This window comes from Protomyctophum parallelum (assembly GCF_964188405.1).
Source record: "Protomyctophum parallelum genome assembly, chromosome: 4".
Lineage (NCBI taxonomy): Eukaryota > Metazoa > Chordata > Actinopteri > Myctophiformes > Myctophidae > Protomyctophum > Protomyctophum parallelum.
In genome coordinates, this window is record NC_139700.1 from 12,772,930 (window position 1) to 12,795,400 (window position 22,471).

Here is a 22,471-nt window from a genome sequence, read left to right on the forward strand (position 1 = left end):
TAGTGATCTCTGACTGCTATTCCCGATCGAATGGACCCTTGAATCGATACTACTTACAGTAGAAGATGGAGTAAATTCACATGGAGATATTCCCTAAAGATCAAAGCAGATGACAGGCAGTGTTTGTAGTGTTTGTTTTACCAATCTTGGAGTAGCAGTCGTGTGACATTTACCACATAGACAGTTCATATAGGGCATAGTAGTGGACGTGATTTGCTGTACCCACTGAAAATTCTGCCATTCATTTTTCCCCATAGAGATTTTCAAAAATATTTATATTAATTATTCTAAGCCTAGAACCATCCATCCACGATCCTGGTGACTGATTCATCCATAAAACCTTTTATTCTCTGGAAAAAAACTAAAAACAAAGAATATTTAATTATATAATATTATACTACATTTAATGAATATCCTTTTCCACAATATCAAAGTCATTCATATCTTTTTATGGTCATGATTCAAAAGGATCCTGGATGGCTTATTTCTAGGCTTAGAATAATTGATATAAATATTTTTGTGGGGGAAAATGAATGGCCGATTTTTCAGTGGTGCCAGAAAACCACGCCCACTGCTATACCCTATAGTTGTTAGTTGTTCTCCATCAGTGAGTGGGTCAGGGGGGTCATGAGATGTTCTGACAGGGTCACAGAGAAACAAGGGCAACCTAGAGGTTTACATGGCTTGTTACGTTGTCGCACAGCACCGCTGCACGCCACAAAATAGTAGATCTACAAGCTCATAACGCAAGCTAAAGCGAGGAACTGAACTTGCTTGAGACAAGCTTTCTAATGATGCCAGTCACGGTACCAGGGCTGGATTAACACCTCTGGGGGCCCCTGAGCACTGAAGCTCGAAGCGCCCCCCTGCAAATGTATTTTCACAAAAAACTGTGAAAATACCAAAATACAGGCAGTGTGTTTCTGCAGGTAAACATTGTTGATTTCTAAACTAAAACTAAAACTATGACAAAAAGTGTTCGTCGACTACCGTTTTGTCACTAACGAAAACGGAAAATGAAAACTAAATTAAAACTACCGGTAAGCTACGATGACTAAAACTAAGAATAACTATATTGACAATTTTGTGAACAAATAAAAACTAGAATAAAATGTTAGGAAGGGACTAGTGGACAAGAGATCCAGTATACGGTAAGTCATTTTACATTTTGCATTCTGAAAATAGCCGATTTACAAGCTCACAGCACGTCACAGTGTGACACGTTGTGAGCTTGTAGATCGCAAGTGTAAAATCATTACAATTACAACGGTATCAAGGCCCGCTAAAATACATTTTAGTCAAATAAATCAACTAGAATTAGTCGACTAAAATCTTATATTTAGTCGACTAAAACTAGACTAACAGCAAACACTAAAACATTCCAGGTGACTAAAATGTGATTGAAACTAAATGATGGGGACTAGGTTGGCGGAGGGTGTGTAGAGCCCAGGATCACAATAAATAATTGACCCGGGTGAAAAATGGGTTACAAAATCGTGGGATAAAAAATATTTAAAAAAAGAAAAAAACTAAATGAATGAGACTAAAACTAAAATCAAAATCTGTTGTCAAAATCAACTGGCTGGTATGTATAGAGGGAAATGATGGCTAAACATTTGTATATTGTTGTGTTATGTAAACAGGTTTAAGTTACATTCTATGGCTTTAATAATAATTAACCTGCCTGTCCTGTGCCCACCAAATCGCACCATGTCCCAGATTGAGTTATAGATCAGATGGATGTTTCATGGCCTTGTTTTTTATTTGACAATGATATAGTTTGAGCCGAATGCGACCGAAAATCAAAGCCTGAGTACCGAGGCTAATGATATAGTGACAGACTGACAACACACACGTGCACGCTCTCTCGCACGCACGCACGCTCTCTCTCGCACGCACGCACGCACGCATGCACGCACACACACACACACACACACACACACACACACACACACACACACACCCTCCATTGAAATAGTTTCATAATCAATGTGGGGCTCATAAACAAATACCGGTAAGCTATTTTAATAGAGGAATATTGCCAGACCTATATTTAATATGGTAGACCTTAACTTTGTTGCCAATGCAAAATCCAGATTCCAGTGCAATAGGCCTACCACTTGAGTGCCACAGTATTATTAGAGAATGTACTACAATGACTTTCAAATGCTGTACTGATTGTGTAAACCCACAGATACTTTGTGCATGGCTCTGGGGCAAACCTCGCCCCTCTGGCAACAAATAAGGAATAAAACAAAGCATCAAACGGTTTGCTAATACTCATATGCCTGCTTTTCAACTCTGGACTCTGGAGACTGAGCCGGTATCTCATGCACTGTTGTAACTTTGTTTTCCCCTTTCATCTCCTGAATAAATAAACGTGGTATAAAAATTAATGGAATGTGAATAGGCTATTATTATTATATTCACAGTAGACTAGTGGTGGAAAGTAACTAAATACATGTACTATAAGTATTGTACTTAAGTACAATTTTGAGGTATTTGTACTTATTTCCAATACTTTTACTTCTGCTCCACTACATTTCAGAGGCAAATATTGTACTTTTACTGCACTCATTCAGTCACTCATTTCTCAAACGTTTTGGACACGTGGAAGGCTCACCGGAACCGGCCCACCCCCATGGGTGCGTTCCTGTGGGCCTGCCTGGATGTTCCGACCCCCACACGCAACAACAAACTATAACTGCAACCAACCAAACAACTCCAACCACCTCCCGAACACAAGGTTGCACAGACTTTGCACAGAGCTACAGGCACACAGTAAATTTGATTTGAAATTTTGTTTATACAAGACTAAGTACTGCTTAGATGTGTGGTTCATGGCTGGCTGCCCATTAACGCATTGTAATGAAAGACTCATTTATATCTGGGACAGAGAGAAAGCTATCAGATGGGTCTCCAGGAGCAGAGTGGAGAGGCCCAGCAGAGCAGAGTGCAGACTCTACGGGTCTTGTCGGATCCACTCGGGCATGCACATAAGACCCGAGATCTCCGGGGGATACGGACGATTCTGACCCTGCCCGAGTGATTATGATAAAACACGGCTCCGACGGTCCAACCTATGCGGGTCTCGGGTCCACTCGGGTAATTTCAGAATCGGGGGCCCTGGTGAAGAGCTCTAGTGCAGAGTCCCATGGCCCAGCAGAGTCCCATGGCCCAGCAGAGCAGAGTAGAGAGTCCCATGGCCCAGCAGAACACAGTGGAGAGCCCCATGGCCCAGCAGAGCACACTGCTGACCTGACCTGTTAATACTTTATTCTGAGTACATTGTTGAGGCATCAGGAGAACTTTGTCGCCATCGAGTGGTGAAACTGCTCTCCTCACATAGGCCCTTTCTTTGAAGGAAGTAGACGATCAGTGTTGCCATGTCTGCTAATATTAAGTTATTATAAGCGACTTTGGACTTGATTTTCTGTAATGTTGTTTGTAAATAATGGTGGTTGCTGTTTTGGGGGGTTTGTTTCTAAAGTAAATAAGTGTAGTTATTCATACCAAAGTTCATGTCAAGGACCGCCATATGTATGTGTACATGTATGCGGACCCAGGCCTACATGAAAATAAATTCTGCCAGGGACCCCCATACGAAATGTGTGTTCAATTTTTATCTATCTATAAATGCACCAAGTCTCTGTATCTATACGTACGTACGTGTGTACGTCTGTAATCCACGTAACTCCATTTATTTCGCCCCAACAACTTCACCCCCACAGGGAGTGCAGTGCATGGTGTCGAGTCCGTCAGATAGTCGGTTGTACAGAACCAGCACAAAAGCCTCTGACATCTGCATAGATTCCATATTTGGGCATGCCTGACAAAGAACTCCATACATGGACATAAAAGGGTTAGGGTTGGCCAGCTGCACAACGGTCACCGCTGCAGGCTTTGGGCAGGGCGCAAATTAGCCAATTGATCGCACCTGATCACCCATAGATCTCCATATATGGAGCTGGCCTGTTTCTGACATTACAATGATAACATCATTCCGCATCGACTACACATTTGGGCATGCCTGATAAAGAACTCCATATATGGGCATAAAAGGGACACAGACATAGCCTAATAACTGGATGCATGCATTTCCAGCTTGCATTGTTCCAAGTAGGCCAGTGCCCAAAGGGCACCGCTCTAGTTAGATCTAAATTGCTAATTTTGTGGAGTAGGCCTACGTGCATGGCTTCTTTTGGCCTTGTTTTCATAGACCTGTTCGCTTATTTCTGTCACAAAACCTGGCAACAATTAACACTGTAAGCGATATACAACAAATGGATGAGAGACGCACCATCATCCCAGTGTGAAAGCATCGGCGATCTTTTTCACACTGCAATTCGTAACTAAGATTACTGTAATCAACCGAGCAACCTATCTATCTATCTATCTATCTATCTATCTATCTATCTATCTCACACGTCAAAATGACGATGTCAACATTTCAGAAGGTGACTCTCGCCACATGCATTGTGCTCTGCGTCGCTTTGCTGCTTCCTAAAATGCTGTTGTCCCGAGGAGGGAAGAAGGATGCTGACCGTCCTCCAGATGGTAAGGTAACGTTTACTTAATTCTGACCGTTATTCAAAGATAAGATGAAATAAAATAAAATAAAATGCTGTTGTAACGCGGAGGGGGGTGCTGAGCGGCCAGATGGTAAAGGTTTCTGACCGTTATTCAAAGATAAGATGAAGATTGATCATCATTGCATTTCCATCATGGCCTCCAGTGCCCTCCACCCTGTGGGATATAGGCTACAGCCGCTACAGTAACCTGTCCTGAGGTGGCATTAACACTTTATAACAGTGGTTTTCAACCCTGTTCATGAAGGTCCCCATTATTTATTCTGCATTTGAGCCACGGACCACCATTTAATGACTTTCAGCCAAAACGAAAGAATATTTTGTTGTGTTTTGTCCACAATTCCATGCTGTTGATGTTGATACCATTAGGAGACATAGGCTAATAATACAGGCAGATGTTGATCAAAATAACAATTCTTCTCCATTCTATAATTGTGTAGACTCGTAAGTTAAGTAATGTAGATGAGTATACCAATACTTTAACTCTTGAGACCCGTAAAAGACCGGTCCATTTGGTCTCATTTTACACTCTCAACAGTTCCCAACTCTCCATCATTTAACTGGGGGGACCATGTGGGACCCCCTCAAGGACCACTGGTTGATACCACTGCTTTATAATAACTAATACTATGTTGTTATTAAATTTATTTTATTTTGTCAATCGTTATCGGCCTACTGTAGTAACAGTATCCTCCCAGATGAGGGCGCTCGCAACATGCAGCACCGGTGCGCACAGCTTCTTCTTTGCAGCTGAATTAATGAATTCGCACTCCATTTTATTTGTATTTTGTTTTCCACCAGTTTACTTATTTTGCGATACATATGCTTTCCGTATTTCTTTAAGCTAAAACTTAATTTGATTTTATGTAGTTTTGTTTCTTGCTATCCCCTCTCCCTCCCTTGTCCCAGAGCCATAGAGTAGCCTAAGACAGAAGTTGACAGAATGCACTGCACTCAGGCAACAGCCCATCTTTAATGATCTTAAATCCCTTTATTTTATCGTGTTTTAGTAATAGTAGGCTACAACATAAACATTACAGAGACTTTAGTTGTTTGTCACTGTATACAATACTTTAAAACAGTTGGCATGTTGCATACATGCCTACAATAGTTGATATTTCCGATTTTCCGCCGCCTTCATTGAAAACGATGGATTTCAAACTTCAGCTTGTCACTCTCCAGGCTGCACGAACAGCGCTCGAGCACTCCGTTTTCTGCCCCCTCAATGTCATAACTCTGTCTTACTCATATGGCTTTGCCTCCTGTAGGAGGTCCTGGGCGCTTCCCGCCCGTGGCCAAGAAGGCCCCGGATGGCCAGAGAGCCGTGGGGTCCCGGTCCAGGGCCCACAACCCGGAGGCCATAGCCAGAGCCAAGGGCGCTGGGACGGGGGCCGGCACCGGCGCTGGCAAGTCCAATCTGGCCGGGCAGATCATACCCATTTATGGCTTCGGGATCCTGGTGTACATCCTCTACATCCTGTTCAAGGTGAAATGATGCACACCATACTGTACCTCAATGTTCTACATGCACAATTGCACATCTTCATTTAAAGATGGAGTTTTGTATATGTCTATGGAGTTAACATTACTCTAATAGACCCCCAGGTGTAGTTAGAAATTAGAATATTCAAATATGTCTTCCCTGTGTATTTTTGGTTTCTCAAAAGGCCCAATCGAGGCCCTGGTCAAAAGGCCCAATCGAAATGATAGTGATATAGTGACATCACAATATCATGCCCTCCCCTAACCCCTCCCCCTTTCCCAACAACAGCTGTGGGTGTGGCTTCAGTTCAGGTGGATCACCACCCACCAGGCAAACCTCCACATAAAGACATCATCCTAACACTTTCTGTACACTTTTCTTTTTCTCCTAGTATAATCACAATACCCGATGATCATGTTTTAGGGGGGAAACAAATCACTAAGTATAAACAAATAAGCAGTTTAGTTCCATTCAAATTCTTATGTGGTTGGCTGGTTGGCACAATGGAATAAGGAAATCACATAACCGGAATTTTTGCTAGTACGCACAATACTCGCACGCACGCATGCACGCACGCAGGCAGGCACACACGCACACAGAGACGAAGAATTCTTAGAATTGTCAGGGGAGGCAGCCCCGTACTAAATCTTGTTTTTGTTTTATGTTTTTATGAAGGGGAAAGGAACTGGTCGGAATAACGTGTTCCTTCCACATGCTACGTCCGGCCGGCGAAATTCCCCCCTATCAGGTGAAAAGAAGCAGCTTGGACTCCTCATGCATAGAAGGAAGCATGAGGTCAGTCCACTGTCCCCCCCCCCCCCCCCCCCTAGGTTCCCAGGTTGGCAGAGGAAGTGTAGCGCCCAGAATTACATAATAGATCATTGACACTGGGTGAAAAAAATGGGTTGCAAAATCGTGGGATAAAGATTTAGATACAAATCTTGGTTTCTTAATCTCTCTCAGCTAACGTCCAGGGGCAGCACCAAGCCAACAGAAAACAAGTTTCAATCTGTCCGATCAGAGAACATGAAGAGGAAGATCAGTGAGTATCTTTCATTTCACTGCAGTCCTATCTGTCACACCATTACAAAATGAGTTCACTTTGAGCATCATCATGTATTATCATTATTGTAGGTAGTAGTAGTTATGTAGTAATATTGTTATTAGTAGTTGTAATAGTACAAATTGTAGATTTGAATATTTATTTAAAGCATGGCCATCATGAAAGTGAGTTTGGTCAACAGAAGAGGCCTCCCTCACCAGTTTCATGACCTTCTCTCTAGCGGACTTTGAGTTGGTCCAGCTGCAGGAGAAGCTGAAGGAGACGGAGTTGGTGATGGAGAACATCGTGTCCAAGGCCAACCACAGTCCTGAGAGGTGGGTGTGTTGCAACGCTCAGATATTTATATCACAGTTACTAAAATGATCATCCTTTAAAGATAAAATTGATATGTTTAAAAAATGTATACTCTGAATGCTTATAAACCACTGACACCAACACAGAAATAGGTTCAGATAAATAGTTTATCTACTGTATATGCAATACATCAACAATGACAATTAAGTTACAACAGTGTTCGTGCCTTCGTGGTGACAGGTTAAATGTTGGTCGTATAATGTCCGAACGCACGCACGCACGCTCACTCGCTCGCTCTTATTGTTTGTATCATTCCTTGATTACTCACGCGTCTCCCTGACGCTCCAACACGAAATAATAAACGTAAAGGTGATCCCCGAACGTAAACCAATCCAACGGAGAAGATCCACTGTCCCTCGAACCGGAAAACAAATGGTTCTCCTCGCTGGACCCAAACAGACAAACAAAACTCTCACCGGAGCAGATGACGGTTCCTGGCCGGGTACACTCCTGTCACCGGTGAGTTGGTGGCCGTGGCTATCTTCCACCGTATAGCATACAGACAACGTTTATACGAACGCGATCGGGTCTCACGTGGACTCCCTGCTCGTTTGTCTCTCTGTCCCCACAAGTCTCTAGAACTGGCGACTTCCGTGCGTTTAATGACGGAAGCGTCACGGCCTGTCAATCAATCAATCTCCTTCGTGTGTGTGTGTGTGTATGTGTGCGCACGCACGTGCGTGCGTGTGCGGTAGTCAGTCCACCCAAAATTTCAGTCCTGAGAGGTGGGTGTGTGAGCCTGCGATAGTGTCCAATGTCTCCATGTTGTTTAACTGTGTTTGCTAATTTGATAACAAATAAGTAACAATCTCCTAAATTATATCCGGAATGTTCTGTAGTGATTGCGTTGTTTCTCCTCAAGGGCACATATTAGAGATAATCTTCTCGAGACTTAATTTTTTCGTCCAAGTACAGATATGCATCTGAATGAATCTGAATATACTTACATTTTGTCTTGCTTTTGCTTTAACCCAATTCAAATACAATTTCACTAGCTCATTTGTGATAGATCCCCACACCATTATGGTCCCACAAATGTGGCCACACATAGCAGTCAGTGTAGGATAGATATTTTATTAAATTATAATCATGTTGTGAAGCCCTGATACAGATTGTGCTATTGATGGTCTGACATTTCACATCCCATGCGTATTTGAATTCACATACCTTTTTTCATATCGCTCAGGGATATCACTGCACATCTATCTTTGTTTGGTCCGAGAACAGCCTGGGAGTATATCGTTCTTGAAAAATGTATATTTTTAATTTCCTGAAAAAAATATTTCTTTTTGGAGAGGTGGTTTCTTCCCAACAGCAGAGCTATACAGTATGTCTCCTCCTGTGTGTGTGCTCCAGGGTGAAGGGAGTAACCTCTGACCAGGAGGAGAGCCTTCTAATGCAGCTCAGAGAGATCACTAGAGTGATGCAGGAGGGCCGGCTGATGGAAGGAATGGCCCCAGAGAACAAAGCCCAACCACAGTGGGAAGGTAAACACGCAGCCAGAAAACATGACATATTGTCTACGAAAAATGTGTTTACCTGACATGTACGTAATTGGAAAGGACTGACTCGCAAAATAAGAATACAATGGGGTGGAAATAAGTTCTGTCAAAAATCATTCAGTAAGTGTGTTCAGTTCCTGCCTACATCAAATGACGTTATCTTTGTTCAGCATTACGAAATGCATTACCAAATCTACCAATATACACTTGGACTTGGATACACAAAGAGCATTTATTTCTGTAAACTATAAATCAATGGCCCCATTGGGGGGTGGGAATCTTTGTCTGGCTAAAGACAGATTCAGATCTTTTTTGCCAATGGATTCCCAAATTGGTTTGGAGGTAGTCCATTGGTTGTATCAGCAATTTTCACTATTCAGCGTATGGAACTGCTCCAAGGAAAGAAGAATGACTCATAACTGCCAGGTGCAGCAAGCTCACTATGGGTTTAATCTCCCATTGGCTTAGAGGCAGCCAATCATGAAAAAGTGTCCACTAGGTCCTCACCAGAGCTGTAGAAGAAGAAGAGTCGTGACACGCTTTGATCTTGCCGCAAAGTGTGGTGCTATTGGCTATAGATCCAAACATAGTAACTTCCCATTGAGACAGAATGAGCACTTCGGCATTCCATTATTACAATGGGAGTCAACGCTAGTGTTGTCACTCTCATACTAGATCACGCTGGTCCAGTATAGCCAGGTTGCACGTAGCTAAAAAAAAGATTAGGATCCACTGCTATAAACTGTACTGTGTGTGTGTGAGTGAAGTGACTGACTCCCCATGCTGTATTGCCATCATGTAGTATTTTCCCTTTGAACAGTGTGCATTGTCAAACTGTGTTTCAGATTTTCCCGAAGAGGCAGAGCCACATCAACACTGGGAACACTCCCACTGTCCTCATCACCATGAGCAGCCCAATAACCCACAGACACAGTCACATGCTGAGAGGACGCTGGGCGATGGAGCAGACGACGGGGCTGAGGAGGACTTGAGGGAGAACCACCCTGAGGACCACCCAGACTCAGAAGAAGCTGAGAAATCAGAGGATTTGCTCAAAGATTTGAGAGAAGCTCCTCTCACTACAGCAGGCGATGAAAATGTGACAGAAGGTGAGGAAGAGGATACAGGGCCTGAGGGTGGTCCGGGCTGCAGGAACGAGGAGGAGCCGTATGAACCGGTGGCGGTGGTGGGTCAGGAGGAGGGTGGGGTTGAGGGTGACATCGATCTGGGTGTCCCCAAGGAGGACCTGGTGGGGGTTTTGGAAGAGCTGGAGCTGACCCTGAAGATGACCTCCGCGATGGAGCAGGAGAAGATGGAGGACCTCAACTCAAGCCAACTCCAAACGGCAGACGGAGACGCCACGAGTTCCTGTACCCAGGTGGTCCGACGCAGGAACAGGAGGAGGAACAAGAAGCGCGACTGTCACTGACCATCTTGATTTTGAAATTGTTAAATGACTATTCCTCACGAAGGCTCGTAGCATGAAGGATGGCAGCGGCCATTGAATATGGGAACACATGTTCTGTAGCCAAGGAAGCGTCACAACCATCTTATTTTGCTATACATGGGCTAAAGATGTGACAAAATTAGCAGAAGACAGCAGCAAACAAATGATCTTGGCACAAAGGCTTTTTGGAAAACACAGAGCCTCCTTTGTAGAAAGATCACACAATCAAATTGGATCATACTAATAATGATCTCTAACTTGACACTAAACAATCAAAACCCCCAATATTCCAAATTCTGGGGTTGGTGGCCTCAGTCCACTACTTCATTGTCCTGCCCCATATTTACATACTGGGCCCTGGTTGGTTATAGCCTGGTTCCAGACGAATCTGGTTGGCTCGTCACCACTTCGGCCGTGAAGTCCTCCCACAATTGAGAGGGGCCAGACTTAATCTGCCTGGGGCAATATGCATTGAGAGGGGCCAGACTTAATCTGCCTGGGGCAATATGCATTAAGAGGGGCCAGACTTAATCTGCCTTGGGCAATATGCATTGAGAGGGGCCAGACTTAATCTGTCTGGGGCAATATGCATTGAGAGGGGCCAGACTTAATCTGCCTTGGGCAATATGCATTGAGAGGGGCCAGACTCAATCTGCCTGGGGCAATATGCATTGAGAGAGGCCAGACTTAATCTGCCTGGGGCAATATGCATTGAGAGGGGCCAGACCTGCATATTACTTGAATGGCCAATTTTATGAACACAGATTTCCTTGTGTGCATCAGTGTGCTAATCTTCAGAGATCAGGTATTTCTACAGATGAAGCTCAGCTGTATAGTAGAAATGAAAACTGTATTGTAGCTATTTATTTATTGACTTAATTTATTGATCAACAAAAAGGGACACGAGGGATTGGATCAAATTATATATATTTTCCTCTCAGCAAGCTGGTTGATACTGAATCCTTTTTCCAAGTAGTTTTACACATGGGGCTTGTTGGATTGTTCTCGGCAACACATGAACTTTCAATATAAATGTATAGACCTGCAGTCAGTGTTGATTTTAGTTTTAGTCAGTCTCTTCAATAGCTTTCATTTAGTTTTAGTCAGATTTTAGTCACCTGGAATGTGTAGTTTTAGTCGACTAAATATAAGATTTTAGTCAACTAAATCTAGTTGTTTTAGTCGATTAAAATGTATTTTGGTGGGCATTGATGCCGTCGTAATGACTGATTGTACACGCGCTGAAAATAGCCGATCTACAAGCTCGTTGTGAGCTTGTAGATCGGCTATTTTCAGCATGCAACATTTTTATTTGTTGAGTTTTCCCTCAGTGAAAAAACGTAGCCGAACATTTTTTGTCATAGTATTAGTCGACAAAATCAACACTGCCTGCTGTACATTTATAGATTTTAACTTGGAGGTGGGATTCAATAGGCGGCTTGCTGATAGTGACTGGGTAATATGGTTGGCAACTTGGCCATATCACTTTATAGATGAATAGTTTTATTTTAAGCGGAAATAAAGAAAACTGTCTACAATTTACTATGTAAAAGGTTGTCAATGGTTCACAAAAAAAAAAGTTTTTCCAGGGCCCCCCCTCAGAAGCAAAGATTTGAGTGAAAAGCGTTCAACGGGACAGCATATATATTCAAAGATTTGCACACATTTTCACGATTTGTGAAAAATGTATGATCTATGAGCTTGTAGATCTGCCATTTTTCAATAGCTAAAGTATGAAGACAGACAAAATATAACAAAAAGGGTTCCCGTCCTGAATGGGTTACAAATGTTTAATTATGCAGAATATGTGAGCTTTTCCCCCATTATCAGTGATGTTTTCAGTTTGTCTTCTATAATCTATAACTTTATAATTATATAAACTGCGGTTTTAAGTATTAAGGGTCACTTTTATAAATGCACCCATCTTTGCATATCAGTGTTTGAGAGAAAATACTGTGAATGATTTAATAAATACAATATGTCCCGTTTCAACATACAAGTTTCATCCGTTGCTTTCATCATGTATGGACAATGACACTGCAGTTCAGAAAAAAGAGTTTATTTGTAAAATGGAAATAGTATACCCATACAAAAGCAACATCACCTGATGTTAGCCGAGAGCATAACGAGAAACAATTCAACAAGTGGCACGCTACAGCTTGCTTTTCGCTTGGTCTGTTGTCGTGTATTTGACGTGTATATTGGTGTATATTGGTTTCCAGCCACTCTAAGGGGGGAAACTGACTGGCTCTATCATTGAGTGACAGGTCTGTCTCACTGTTCCATTGGCTCGTCGCCGGGGGCGGGTTCTGCCGCTGCAGGCTCGTCTGCTGGCTGGGCGACCTTCAACACAAAGAAGAACAGTAGTTGATTATGAGTAGAACATTGGAGACCATTTTGTGATCACTAGTTTGAGATTCTTGATAGTCATTAGACCAGATTCTACGAATGTCTTCCAAATCATGACTGTTTCTGTGTCAGTGGTTCTCAAATTATTTCATGTCAAGGACCCTAAAAATTTAATGCATTTGCGTATGTGGGTGGCCCCTCGACCGATTGGATTGGGTCCGTGTGTTGGTGGGCGTCGCTCTGCCAATAAAAGCGGACATATGTGGATGACCTAACCAATTTGAGCTATATATATATATATATATATATATATATGCATTTCTAGTTATTACTGTACCTTTCTCTGAGGCCTCTCCTCCAGTCCCTCCAAGTAGGGAGCCACGGCCTCGTCATCATAGATGACAAACTCCATGTCCTTACCCACAATGCCAATGGACACGTTCTGAAACAAAACAAAATATACCAACACCATTTCGTTTATTTCCATCATCATCACTATAGCAAGTCATTACGTTTAACATTTTATCCACGATTTACTCTTTTGGTTGATCAAAAAGGCATAGGCTGAAGCTCAAAGCTTATTAATGTCAGTTTACCCTATAATATTTACAACTATTCATATTTAATTTACTTAACATTAAATATTGACATCATAGACTTCATTATTATGCACACAGTAATGCATACATATACTGTACAAACATACTGTATCATACATACATGTGAGTGGGCCCAAACCAGGATGACCGGTTGACTGATTTTACTGTGTAATGTTACCTTGGTGGTCAGAACCTGCCTACTGTGTAGATGTGTGTAATGGTACCTTGATGGTCAGATCCTGCTCTGTGTAGATGTGTGTAATGTTACCTTGATGGTCAGATCCTGCTCTACTATGTAGATGTGTGTAATGGTACCTTGATGGTCAGATCCTGCTCTGTGTAGATGTGTGTAATGGTACCTTGATGGTCAGATCCTGCTCTACTGTGTAGATGTGTGTAATGGTACCTTGATGGTCAGATCCTGCTCTGTGTAGATGTGTGTAATGGTACCTTGATGGTCAGATCCTGCTCTATTGTGTAGATGTGTGTATAAGTGGTACCTTGATGGTCAGATCCTGCTCTACTGTATAGATGTGTGTATAAGTGGTACCTTGATGGTCAGATCCTGCTCTGTGTAGATGTGTGTAATGGTACCTTGATGGTCAGATCCTGCCTACTGTGTAGATGTGTGTAATGGTACCTTGATGGTCAGATCCTGCTCTACTGTGTAGATGTGTGTAATGGTACCTTGATGGTCAGATCCTGCTCTACTGTGTAGATGTGTGTAATGGTACCTTGATGGTCAGATCCTGCTGTGTAGATGTGTGTAATGGTACCTTGATGGTCAGATCCTGCTCTATTGTGTAGATGTGTGTATAAGTGGTACCTTGATGGTCAGATCCTGTTCTACTGTATAGATGTGTGTATAAGTGGTACCTTGATGGTCAGATCCTGCTCTATTGTGTAGATGTGTGTATAAGTGGTACCTTGATGGTCAGATCCTGCTCTACTGTATAGATGTGTGTATAAGTGGTACCTTGATGGTCAGATCCTGCTCTGCGGGCAGCGTTTCTCTGAGAGCACGGAGGCCATGCTGCACCAGCTCATTGAGATTACCTGGAAAACATCGACAGGTCTGTACTTCAACTTCAAAGAACTTTATTTTTCCATTCAGAAACTTCTTTTGCAGTGGTTAAAAGACAACGAGGAATAGTTTGCCTTTCGGGCAAAACACTACCCACATAAGGTCAAAGTGTGACACACAATACTACTGTATATAAACAGACTATAAAAATGGTATTAAAAAAAACTAAGCCTCAACCACACCAAAGGGTCACCATGCAACTCCTTGGGTCAAAACGGTTGCAAGGAGTTAACGCAAAAAACCATCTCGACCCTTTAGTGTGGTTTGGGCCATTGAATTCCATGCGTTGATCACTAGGGTCAACGTGCAACAAGACATATCACACCGCAGGGACAACGCTAAAACCGTCTTGACCCTTTGGTGTGGTTAGGGCTTTAAATGCATAATATATTCAAAGTAGTGCTAATAATCTGATATACTGTATGCAACCCGTCTATGTGTTCACTATAGTCCGTCAGGTGGGAAGGAGGGATCATTAGATAGTCCGACGAGAGGGGGGGGGGGGTTCAGCTTGGGCATTCAAAAGCCTGATGGAGGTGGGCACAAAGCTAACTGAGGCCCTTTTAGTGAGTTTTGACACTATCGCTGGCCTGTGGGCATTATATTAGTTCGTAGTGGGTATGGAGGGTGTGTGTGTTGTCCTCAACTATTTCAGAGACCTTCTTTACCATCCGTTTTCTATGGATGCCGCCGAGTGGCTCCTGGTTCCTCCCAATGATCTGTACTGGTTGTTCTCGTTTTAAGACATTCCAGATCAGTTCTAATGTCTAGCCTTATGCATGAAATCAATTACCGGTACACGTTTCACTCTTGTGTGTCTCTTTCAAAAGCACAAGCCTCAATTCAAACAGTAGAGTGTCCATGAGCAGCTGTAATATATCAACGGGTGAAATTAATCCTGCTCAGTCTACCATTCAGGGCCTGAACGCCTGTCTGAATGCACTCATGTAGGTGAATGAGTGGTTCTTTACTTTCTGCACCTCTATAACCATCATAACAGTCGGTCCACAGCAGTGCTCAATGAATACACTAAGTTAAATACTAGTGCATGCTCTTACAGTCCATGAACTTGTCCATGCTTCTCTCTAGGTAGGTGCGTGCAGACTGCGAGCGTGCTCCAATGGACATGGCTTTGCAGTCAAAGTAGTTTGCTGAGGGGCATGTCTGGAAGATATGAGGTCCCATATCCTAATGGAAAACAATACATAGATTATGTGTGATGGATAAAAAACAAAAAACAAGTCTGGTGCACATGCAGGTTTATGCTCCATGACCTTCCATTAGCAAATACCTATTCTTGCAGAACCATAGCCTCTCAAATCGTTTAGAATTGTTTTAACACTGATGAACCATGGACATGTCGTTTGTAGGGATGTACCGATGAGACAATTTGGCTGATATCAATATCCGATATAATTAATTGCTGTTATGGCCGATGTCTCATTCTGTATTTAAAAAATATATAATAATTTTGTCCATTCTGAAAAAAGGCTTAAAAAACCCATTTATGAAAAAAGCAATGCCTCTTTAGTCCAAAACTAGAGATGCACCGTTATTGAAATGTTGGCCAATATCTCAAAAACATTAAATAAAATGGAAGCCTCCTTGTGTGCCGTGAACCTTTCGGATTAATGATTTAACTATCGATTCCTACTTTCATCAGCACCCTGGAGGATTGTTGCTGCACAGAGCATTCTTGCCATAATGCCATTCAATAAAATATAAAACTCATAATCATGACAAAGCAAACTTACATCATATCCAGCAATGAGGAGTCCCACGCCATAAGGCCTTCTTCCATATCTCTGCGTTGGGATTTGGGTTTCTAAACACGTGTTTAAGGAGAACATGCATTTTTACCTTATACAGTACGTCAAAAGCTATGCCGACTGTGCATAATAGTTGCTAAATTTAAGATATAACCAATACATTACTCTTATACCAGAGAGGTGGACAGTACAACCAGTCACTGGATAGTTAACCTCTTTCGCACCTGTATTAATTCAAGTTGTTTGACTCCTTTATTAGTTCCTGTTGGTCATTTTCAGTATGTAAGTTGAAGTATTTGAAGCTTTTCATTTACAGTTATACGATTAGTTTTTGTGCCAATTTCTGACAAACTTTGAACATTAAACCATAAAAGTAAAACGCAACGATTGCCTCATTTCTCCGGCAGCTTGTTGCTTCCCTTACTCCTTAACAACAACAAAGCATTAATTAATTTATCATTTAATTCATGACATGCAGCAAATGAAATCGGCATGTCTTCTATGTAATTCAAATGACAGAAATCAGTCGTGGCGACTGAGAACTTTACTCTATGGATGAAACAACAGCAATTGAAAGGATACTGCTTCCGATCAGAGTGACGAGGCGTGATGTTGGGAGGGGCTTATCGAATACAAAGTGGGAGTCCAAACACTCCTGGCGCATGAAGTTACTGCAGGAGAAATTAATTGGAAAATGCTGGTTAGATTACAAAACATTCTATTTATTCACATTTCACAGCTTGAAGGAAGAATAAAAGGAAGGGAAATGCCACACTGTCTTCACTTGCAGCTAACAACGTTTCGGTCTAAACAACCCTTCAGCAGGTATCATCAGGTATGTATTCACAGCTTGACTTGATGTGTGTGTGTGTGATCCCTACCAGAGCAATCTGGCGTCAGCAGTCAGTCCCGCAATGGAGATACCGATATGGTTATCAACATGGAGGATCTTCTTCTGGTGGGCAGCCAGTTCAGACTGAGCTCTCTGTAGAGACAACAAACACATTAAGTAAGACACTGATAAACCTCAGCAGGCCAAATAATAATCGCATCTATTTAAATGTTCAATCCAATACAGTGGACCCTTTGGTAGCTCCACTCTTGCAACAATTGGAGACTGTAGGTGAAGAAAAGTAATTTCCCTTATAGGGGTGGGGGTTATGGAAAAATATGTCACAATATTTTTTCAAGCAGTATCACGATACACAATATTATCACAATATTTCTTCATGCGATTGTTCAAGTTACTTAACAATACAACCATCTACAAGGTAACAGAAACTAAAAGAAAAAGGAGTAACAGAACATTTAGAGTAGACCACAATACTTATTAACTACCCATCTAGATTCTAGATGCTTCCAAACGCAGTCCACAGGGAGTTGGATTGTCAACTAATTTATATTCGCAAAACATAAGCTTCATAGACAACTGTATAGCATACATATCTGGCTGTATTATAATTAATATACAGACTTTGATATCATACAGCACATTTTCCAGATCTACAAGCTCAGACTGCACGTTGTCATGTGATATTATCAGTAGTTGTGTGTGATACTGTTCTAAGTATAAAACAGGACTAATCAATTGTCGATTATAAAATACATTGTGTCAATTTGTAGATACAAAAAAGATAAAACAAATGATAAAAGTGACAGCCAGTGAAAAACCTAAAAGTATGCCATACTAGAAGTTGACTTGAAATAACGTCCTAGTGAAAAGAGTACAATTAAAAGTGAAGATGTTATATTACCTTAAGTGCCACCAAGACTGCGTGGGTTTTGTTTTTGAGTCCTACAGTAGCTGAGCCCTGCTTCACTGCCTCCATCGCATACTCAATCTGGTGGATACGACCCTGGATCAGAAGCAAATGCCTATGTTAATGCAACAACATTCTGTGGGATAGAATTGAATTACAATACATTGTTCCATTCGATTTTTGAAAGCCTATGAGGGCTAGGAACTCACCTGCGGGCTCCACACTGTGACGTCATTGTCGTACTGGTTGCGGAACTAGAGAGAGAGAGATTGTAAAATGGATCATGTTTTGAATAAGACATTAAAGGCAATTTCTAGCATATTAAAATGTAACACGTTTTACTGAGCTCACGTAATTGTCTTGCATTTCTGTTAATATTCCACAAACTCAACCAAACACGGCTGAGCTCAACAAGAGATTAAAGCCATTCTGTGACATGGGCTTTTCTACACTAAGGCATTAGATTACCAAATAAATAAATAAGGAAGCCAGCTGGGACAGCAAAGCAGGTGCAAGCTTTGTTTGCAACTTCTCCATGGCACCAGGAATCCGTGTCATCATTCAACATGGTAATGCAGTGGCTCTCAACCTTTTCAGGCTGCGAGTGCGAACCCCCAGAATAATCATGGGACCCACCCCCCCCCCCCCCCCCCCCAACACACACACTGATAAGCACTTGGGTAGGAGTTGTACATTTTGTTTGACTTTCAAATTTTGTCTCTTTGTAAAAATGGGACCCAATGCCTGATTCCCGAGTGCAGCACGGCTTCGGCTCACCGCTCCAAGAGATGGGTCAAATGCGGAGACCAAATTTTGCATACAGCAATGTATGCAACAAATAGTAGGACTTTAACCATTCTAATATTATAAGACACCTTATAGTATAGTTTGTTGATTACCTCTGATGCAATAATGATCTTTATTTGCATTAAGAAAATGGTCTTAAGTCCTTAAATTGAAATGTCACTTCACTGTCATCTGCCCCCCCCCCCCCCCCCCCCCCCCCCCCCCCCCAAATCATGTAAGGGGTAATGGGGATTGATTGATTAAATATATATATACACATGGTATATATATTTCACAGTATGCAGAATGGGCACATTTCAAACGAAAGCACAAGTTAATACAAAAACTGTTACACTTGTTTACAACAGGGTCCACCATTTTCAATTCATCATACACTTCTATTAGCCTAGACATCTACGACAGTTTACATTTTAGACAACAATATACAAAAAAAACAAACAAACGGGAAATCATCATATAAAGTAACCCTAGCCCTATTCTCATTTCAAACGCTAACATTAGATACTCTTCTATTGTAGGCAGGCTAGCTGCTGGGCAAATTATTGTAAAAAGCGGTAGCGAAACAATAATGAAAAGGGCAAATAGTTGAGCTAATTTAGCATGTTAGCTTTCGTTAGCTAGATGAAATGCCAACGTGCAAGATTATCAACAATAAAAACGACGACCTTCATTATTATACAGACATATATTTGTATTTGTTTAATGTTGCAACGGTTCAATTAAAAAAAAAGAAATTTAAATTATTTCTGCAGCCTCACTGAGCGCAGAATGAATGGATGCTGCGGTGTTTTGCTTACTCACAGTGCAGTGAACATGTTCATGGCTAACTCGTTAGCTTTAGTGTGAGCTCCTTATGCTTTATAATAAACATTATTGAAACGTTACATGATGATGCGACTCATCATGAGACCGAGAAGCCGTTTCCGGTAATATCATATAAGACAAAGAGAAGGAAAATTGTGTCAAATGTTACATTCAATCTTACCATGTTTAGTTTGTTTCTAAAACCAACAAGAGCTTCTGAAGCAACCCGAGGCTCTGAGCTGTGACTCCGGTTTGATTTATTTTCCTGAGTTCTCCTGCGTCACAGCCAGGATTGGAAGAGCAGCAGATCTCCAATCGATGTCAAACAGCTTATTGATCATCAAAATAACAATTCTTCAGCATTCTCTAATTGTGTAGACTTCTTGTAAATTAAGTAATGCAGATGTTTAACAATAATCTAACTCTTGAGAGCGTAAAAAGAAACCAAATGGACGGGTCCATTTGGTTTCTTTTTACGCTCTCAAAAGTTAAAGATCAGTATAGACCCATTTGGTTACCGACCACCACCCCAAGGACCACTGGTGGACGGCCCCCGGACCACTGGTATGTATAGGAGGACCCTGAGTGATATGTAAAGTGCTTTTTCTGGTTGTTATCCTCGTAGCAGATTTTGTAAAAACTTAATCCATTCTCTTCGGATCAAATAGTAATCTCAGCAAGGCAGATGGCTTCTAGAGTGGGTGACAATATTATCACACGAAAAGATGAAAATAGTTACCTAGGTTCCATCCTGGAGGCCAATCTTTCCGGTGATAAAATGGCCACTAATGTAATAAAAAAAGTCAATCAAAGAACAAGATTCCTTTACAGAATCTCCTCACTGGTCAACAAAAACACCTTGAAGACCTTAACAGGAGCCCTCGTACAAGGTTTCTTTGTCTATGCATGCACCTCTTGGTACCACAGCACCTCAAAGGCCCTTAAAACAAGGCTCCAGACCTCCCAAAACAAACTGGTCAGGCTCCTACTTGGCCTCACCCCCCGAACCCACCTCACCCCTGCCCACTTTGACAGGCTGGGATGGCTTAGGGTCGACGACAGAGTACAGCATCTTGCAATGGGTCTGGTCCACAAGATTCGATACACCACCAAGATACCCATGTACCTGTCTAAATCCTTCCTTAATGTAAACGAAGTCCACACCCACAACACCAGAGGGAGTGCAACAAACCATGTACAACCCAGATTCGGCACAAACAAGGGACTAAATTATTTTCGCTCCTATGATAGATAGATAGATAGATTATTTATTTTTGTGTCATGCACCAAAGGCGCCCAGCCCACATGGACTTACAAGACACACCATATCATTGCTACAATATTGCATTGTGTACAAGAAACATTTTTACACAAACAAAACATTCTGCCTTATTTCCCACGATTTGCATAAAATGTCTGCTAAAGCAAAAATACCTTTCCTAAAACAAAATTCAAGTTTTTCATAGTCCTCTAACCAGAAAAAGTTAGCACAGATGGTTGTCATTTTACAAAATAATACATGTCTTAATTCTTCATATAAAGGGCAGTAAAAAAAATGAATTTCATTTTCAATTTCTTTCAAATCGCACACTAGACACACTCTGTCCAATGAATCTACCCGTTTCTAAAGCTAATGGTAAGGTCCCAGAATGCAGCTCTGCACAAATAGATGCCACCAAAATGTGGAACGCCCTACCAACAGTCATTAAGACATGTGAATCCCTTGACTCCTTCAAAACCGCTCTCAAAGGGCACCTACGGACAGCTGCAATTTGAAACTGGCCCCCGTAAAATCTGAATCCTCCCCCCCCCCCCCCCCTTTCCCCTCACTGTATATGTTTATTTTCCCTTTTTGCGTCCTTTATGATGAATTCCTGTTCTGTTCTTTAACTATATAGAAGTGTCTATTTGTACGTCTCTAAATGTTTTGATGAATTGAACATGGTGGACCCTGTTGTAAACAAGTGTAATGCTTAATTGGGTCGTCCACTCACAGTTAACAGTCTTTGTATTGAGTTTGTGCTTGAAATGTACTGTAATTCTGCAAACTGTTAATAAATATTTCAATCAATCAATCAATGTATTGACCTGTAGGCTACTTTAAGTTTCGTTGAAATGTACCTATTCTAATCTACAAACTGTGAATACAAATTTCAATCAATCAACCAATCAATCAATCAAATATTGAATGATTGAATCAATCAATATATAGCTAGCTATATAGCTGCTATTAGAAACATTTTAAAAGTGGTAAATGTGTCTGATTGTGGTTTTATAAATATGTATTTGTAACCAATGAAGCTATTAAGAGCTTAAATTATAACTGTAAAAAATTGCCTACATAATATAAGGTTTCCAGTTTCCATATGCTCTTACATCTATTTTTCTACAAAGCAAAGAGAGCCTTATGCCTGCAGAAATGAGGACAGCTGACACACACACACACACACACACACACACACACACACACACACACACACACACACACACACACACACACACACACACACGGGAACGCACAGTGGCACACACACACACACACACACACACACACACACACACACACACACACACACACACACACACACACACCACCGCATGGGCACTAGATGGCAGCAGCTAATTGAAAGTCAGTAATGGGTGTGCTTTGGTGTTAATTGTAAACACAAACAAACTTGTTCGATGCAGTTATAAACACATTATCATTGAACTTGAAATAACAAAACAAAAACTGATTTCACGCGCACGCACGCGCACACACACACACACACACACATTCCATTTTTCCCAAGTTTCCTGCTCTTTTACAGGTGTATTTCATAACTTCTGCTTCTACTTGTTTATCCTGCTATACTGTATAC

General features: G+C 41.6%; 2 protein-coding genes across 2 annotated transcripts; one reads left to right on the forward strand and one right to left on the reverse strand.

The window, feature by feature from the left end:
- Positions 1–4,404: 4,404 nt before the first annotated feature.
- ric3b (RIC3 acetylcholine receptor chaperone b) lies at positions 4,405–10,460 on the forward strand. The gene is made up of 6 exons (XM_083763215.1): positions 4,405–4,557; positions 5,858–6,075; positions 7,036–7,114; positions 7,356–7,449; positions 8,846–8,976; positions 9,837–10,460. The coding sequence occupies exons 1-6, from the start codon at positions 4,434–4,436 to the stop codon at positions 10,418–10,420; spliced, it is 1,230 nt and encodes a 409-aa protein (XP_083619341.1). The 5' UTR covers positions 4,405–4,433; the 3' UTR covers positions 10,421–10,460.
- Positions 10,461–12,481: 2,021 nt separating this feature from the next.
- On the reverse strand, positions 12,482–19,890 carry psma1 (proteasome 20S subunit alpha 1). Its single transcript, XM_083762380.1, has 10 exons — positions 19,792–19,890; positions 18,209–18,253; positions 17,994–18,095; positions 17,121–17,224; positions 16,822–16,910; positions 16,225–16,295; positions 15,529–15,658; positions 14,363–14,442; positions 13,125–13,229; positions 12,482–12,781 (listed from the first exon to the last, which is right to left on the reverse strand). The coding sequence occupies exons 1-10, from the start codon at positions 19,792–19,794 to the stop codon at positions 12,713–12,715; spliced, it is 798 nt and encodes a 265-aa protein (XP_083618506.1). The 5' UTR covers positions 19,795–19,890; the 3' UTR covers positions 12,482–12,712.
- Positions 19,891–22,471: the final 2,581 nt, after the last annotated feature.

What these genes read in the sequence shown, in the direction of transcription:
- ric3b (XM_083763215.1), top strand. Translation starts at nt 4,434, where the DNA reads ATGACGATGTCAACATTTCAGAAGGTGACTCTCGCCACATGCATTGTG. An exon ending in GCCAACCACAGTCCTGAGAG is followed by an intron (nt 7,450 to 8,845) that starts GTGGGTGTGTTG and finishes TGTGTGCTCCAG; the next exon opens with GGTGAAGGGAGTAACCTCTG. An exon ending in AGCCCAACCACAGTGGGAAG is followed by an intron (nt 8,977 to 9,836) that starts GTAAACACGCAG and finishes ACTGTGTTTCAG; the next exon opens with ATTTTCCCGAAGAGGCAGAG.
- psma1 (XM_083762380.1), bottom strand. An exon ending in CGTCACTCTGATCGGAAGCA is followed by an intron (nt 16,296 to 16,821) that starts GTATCCTTTCAA and finishes ACACGTGTTTAG; the next exon opens with AAACCCAAATCCCAACGCAG. An exon ending in AGCAGGATCTGACCATCAAG is followed by an intron (nt 13,230 to 14,362) that starts GTACCACTTATA and finishes GTTTTGTTTCAG; the next exon opens with AACGTGTCCATTGGCATTGT.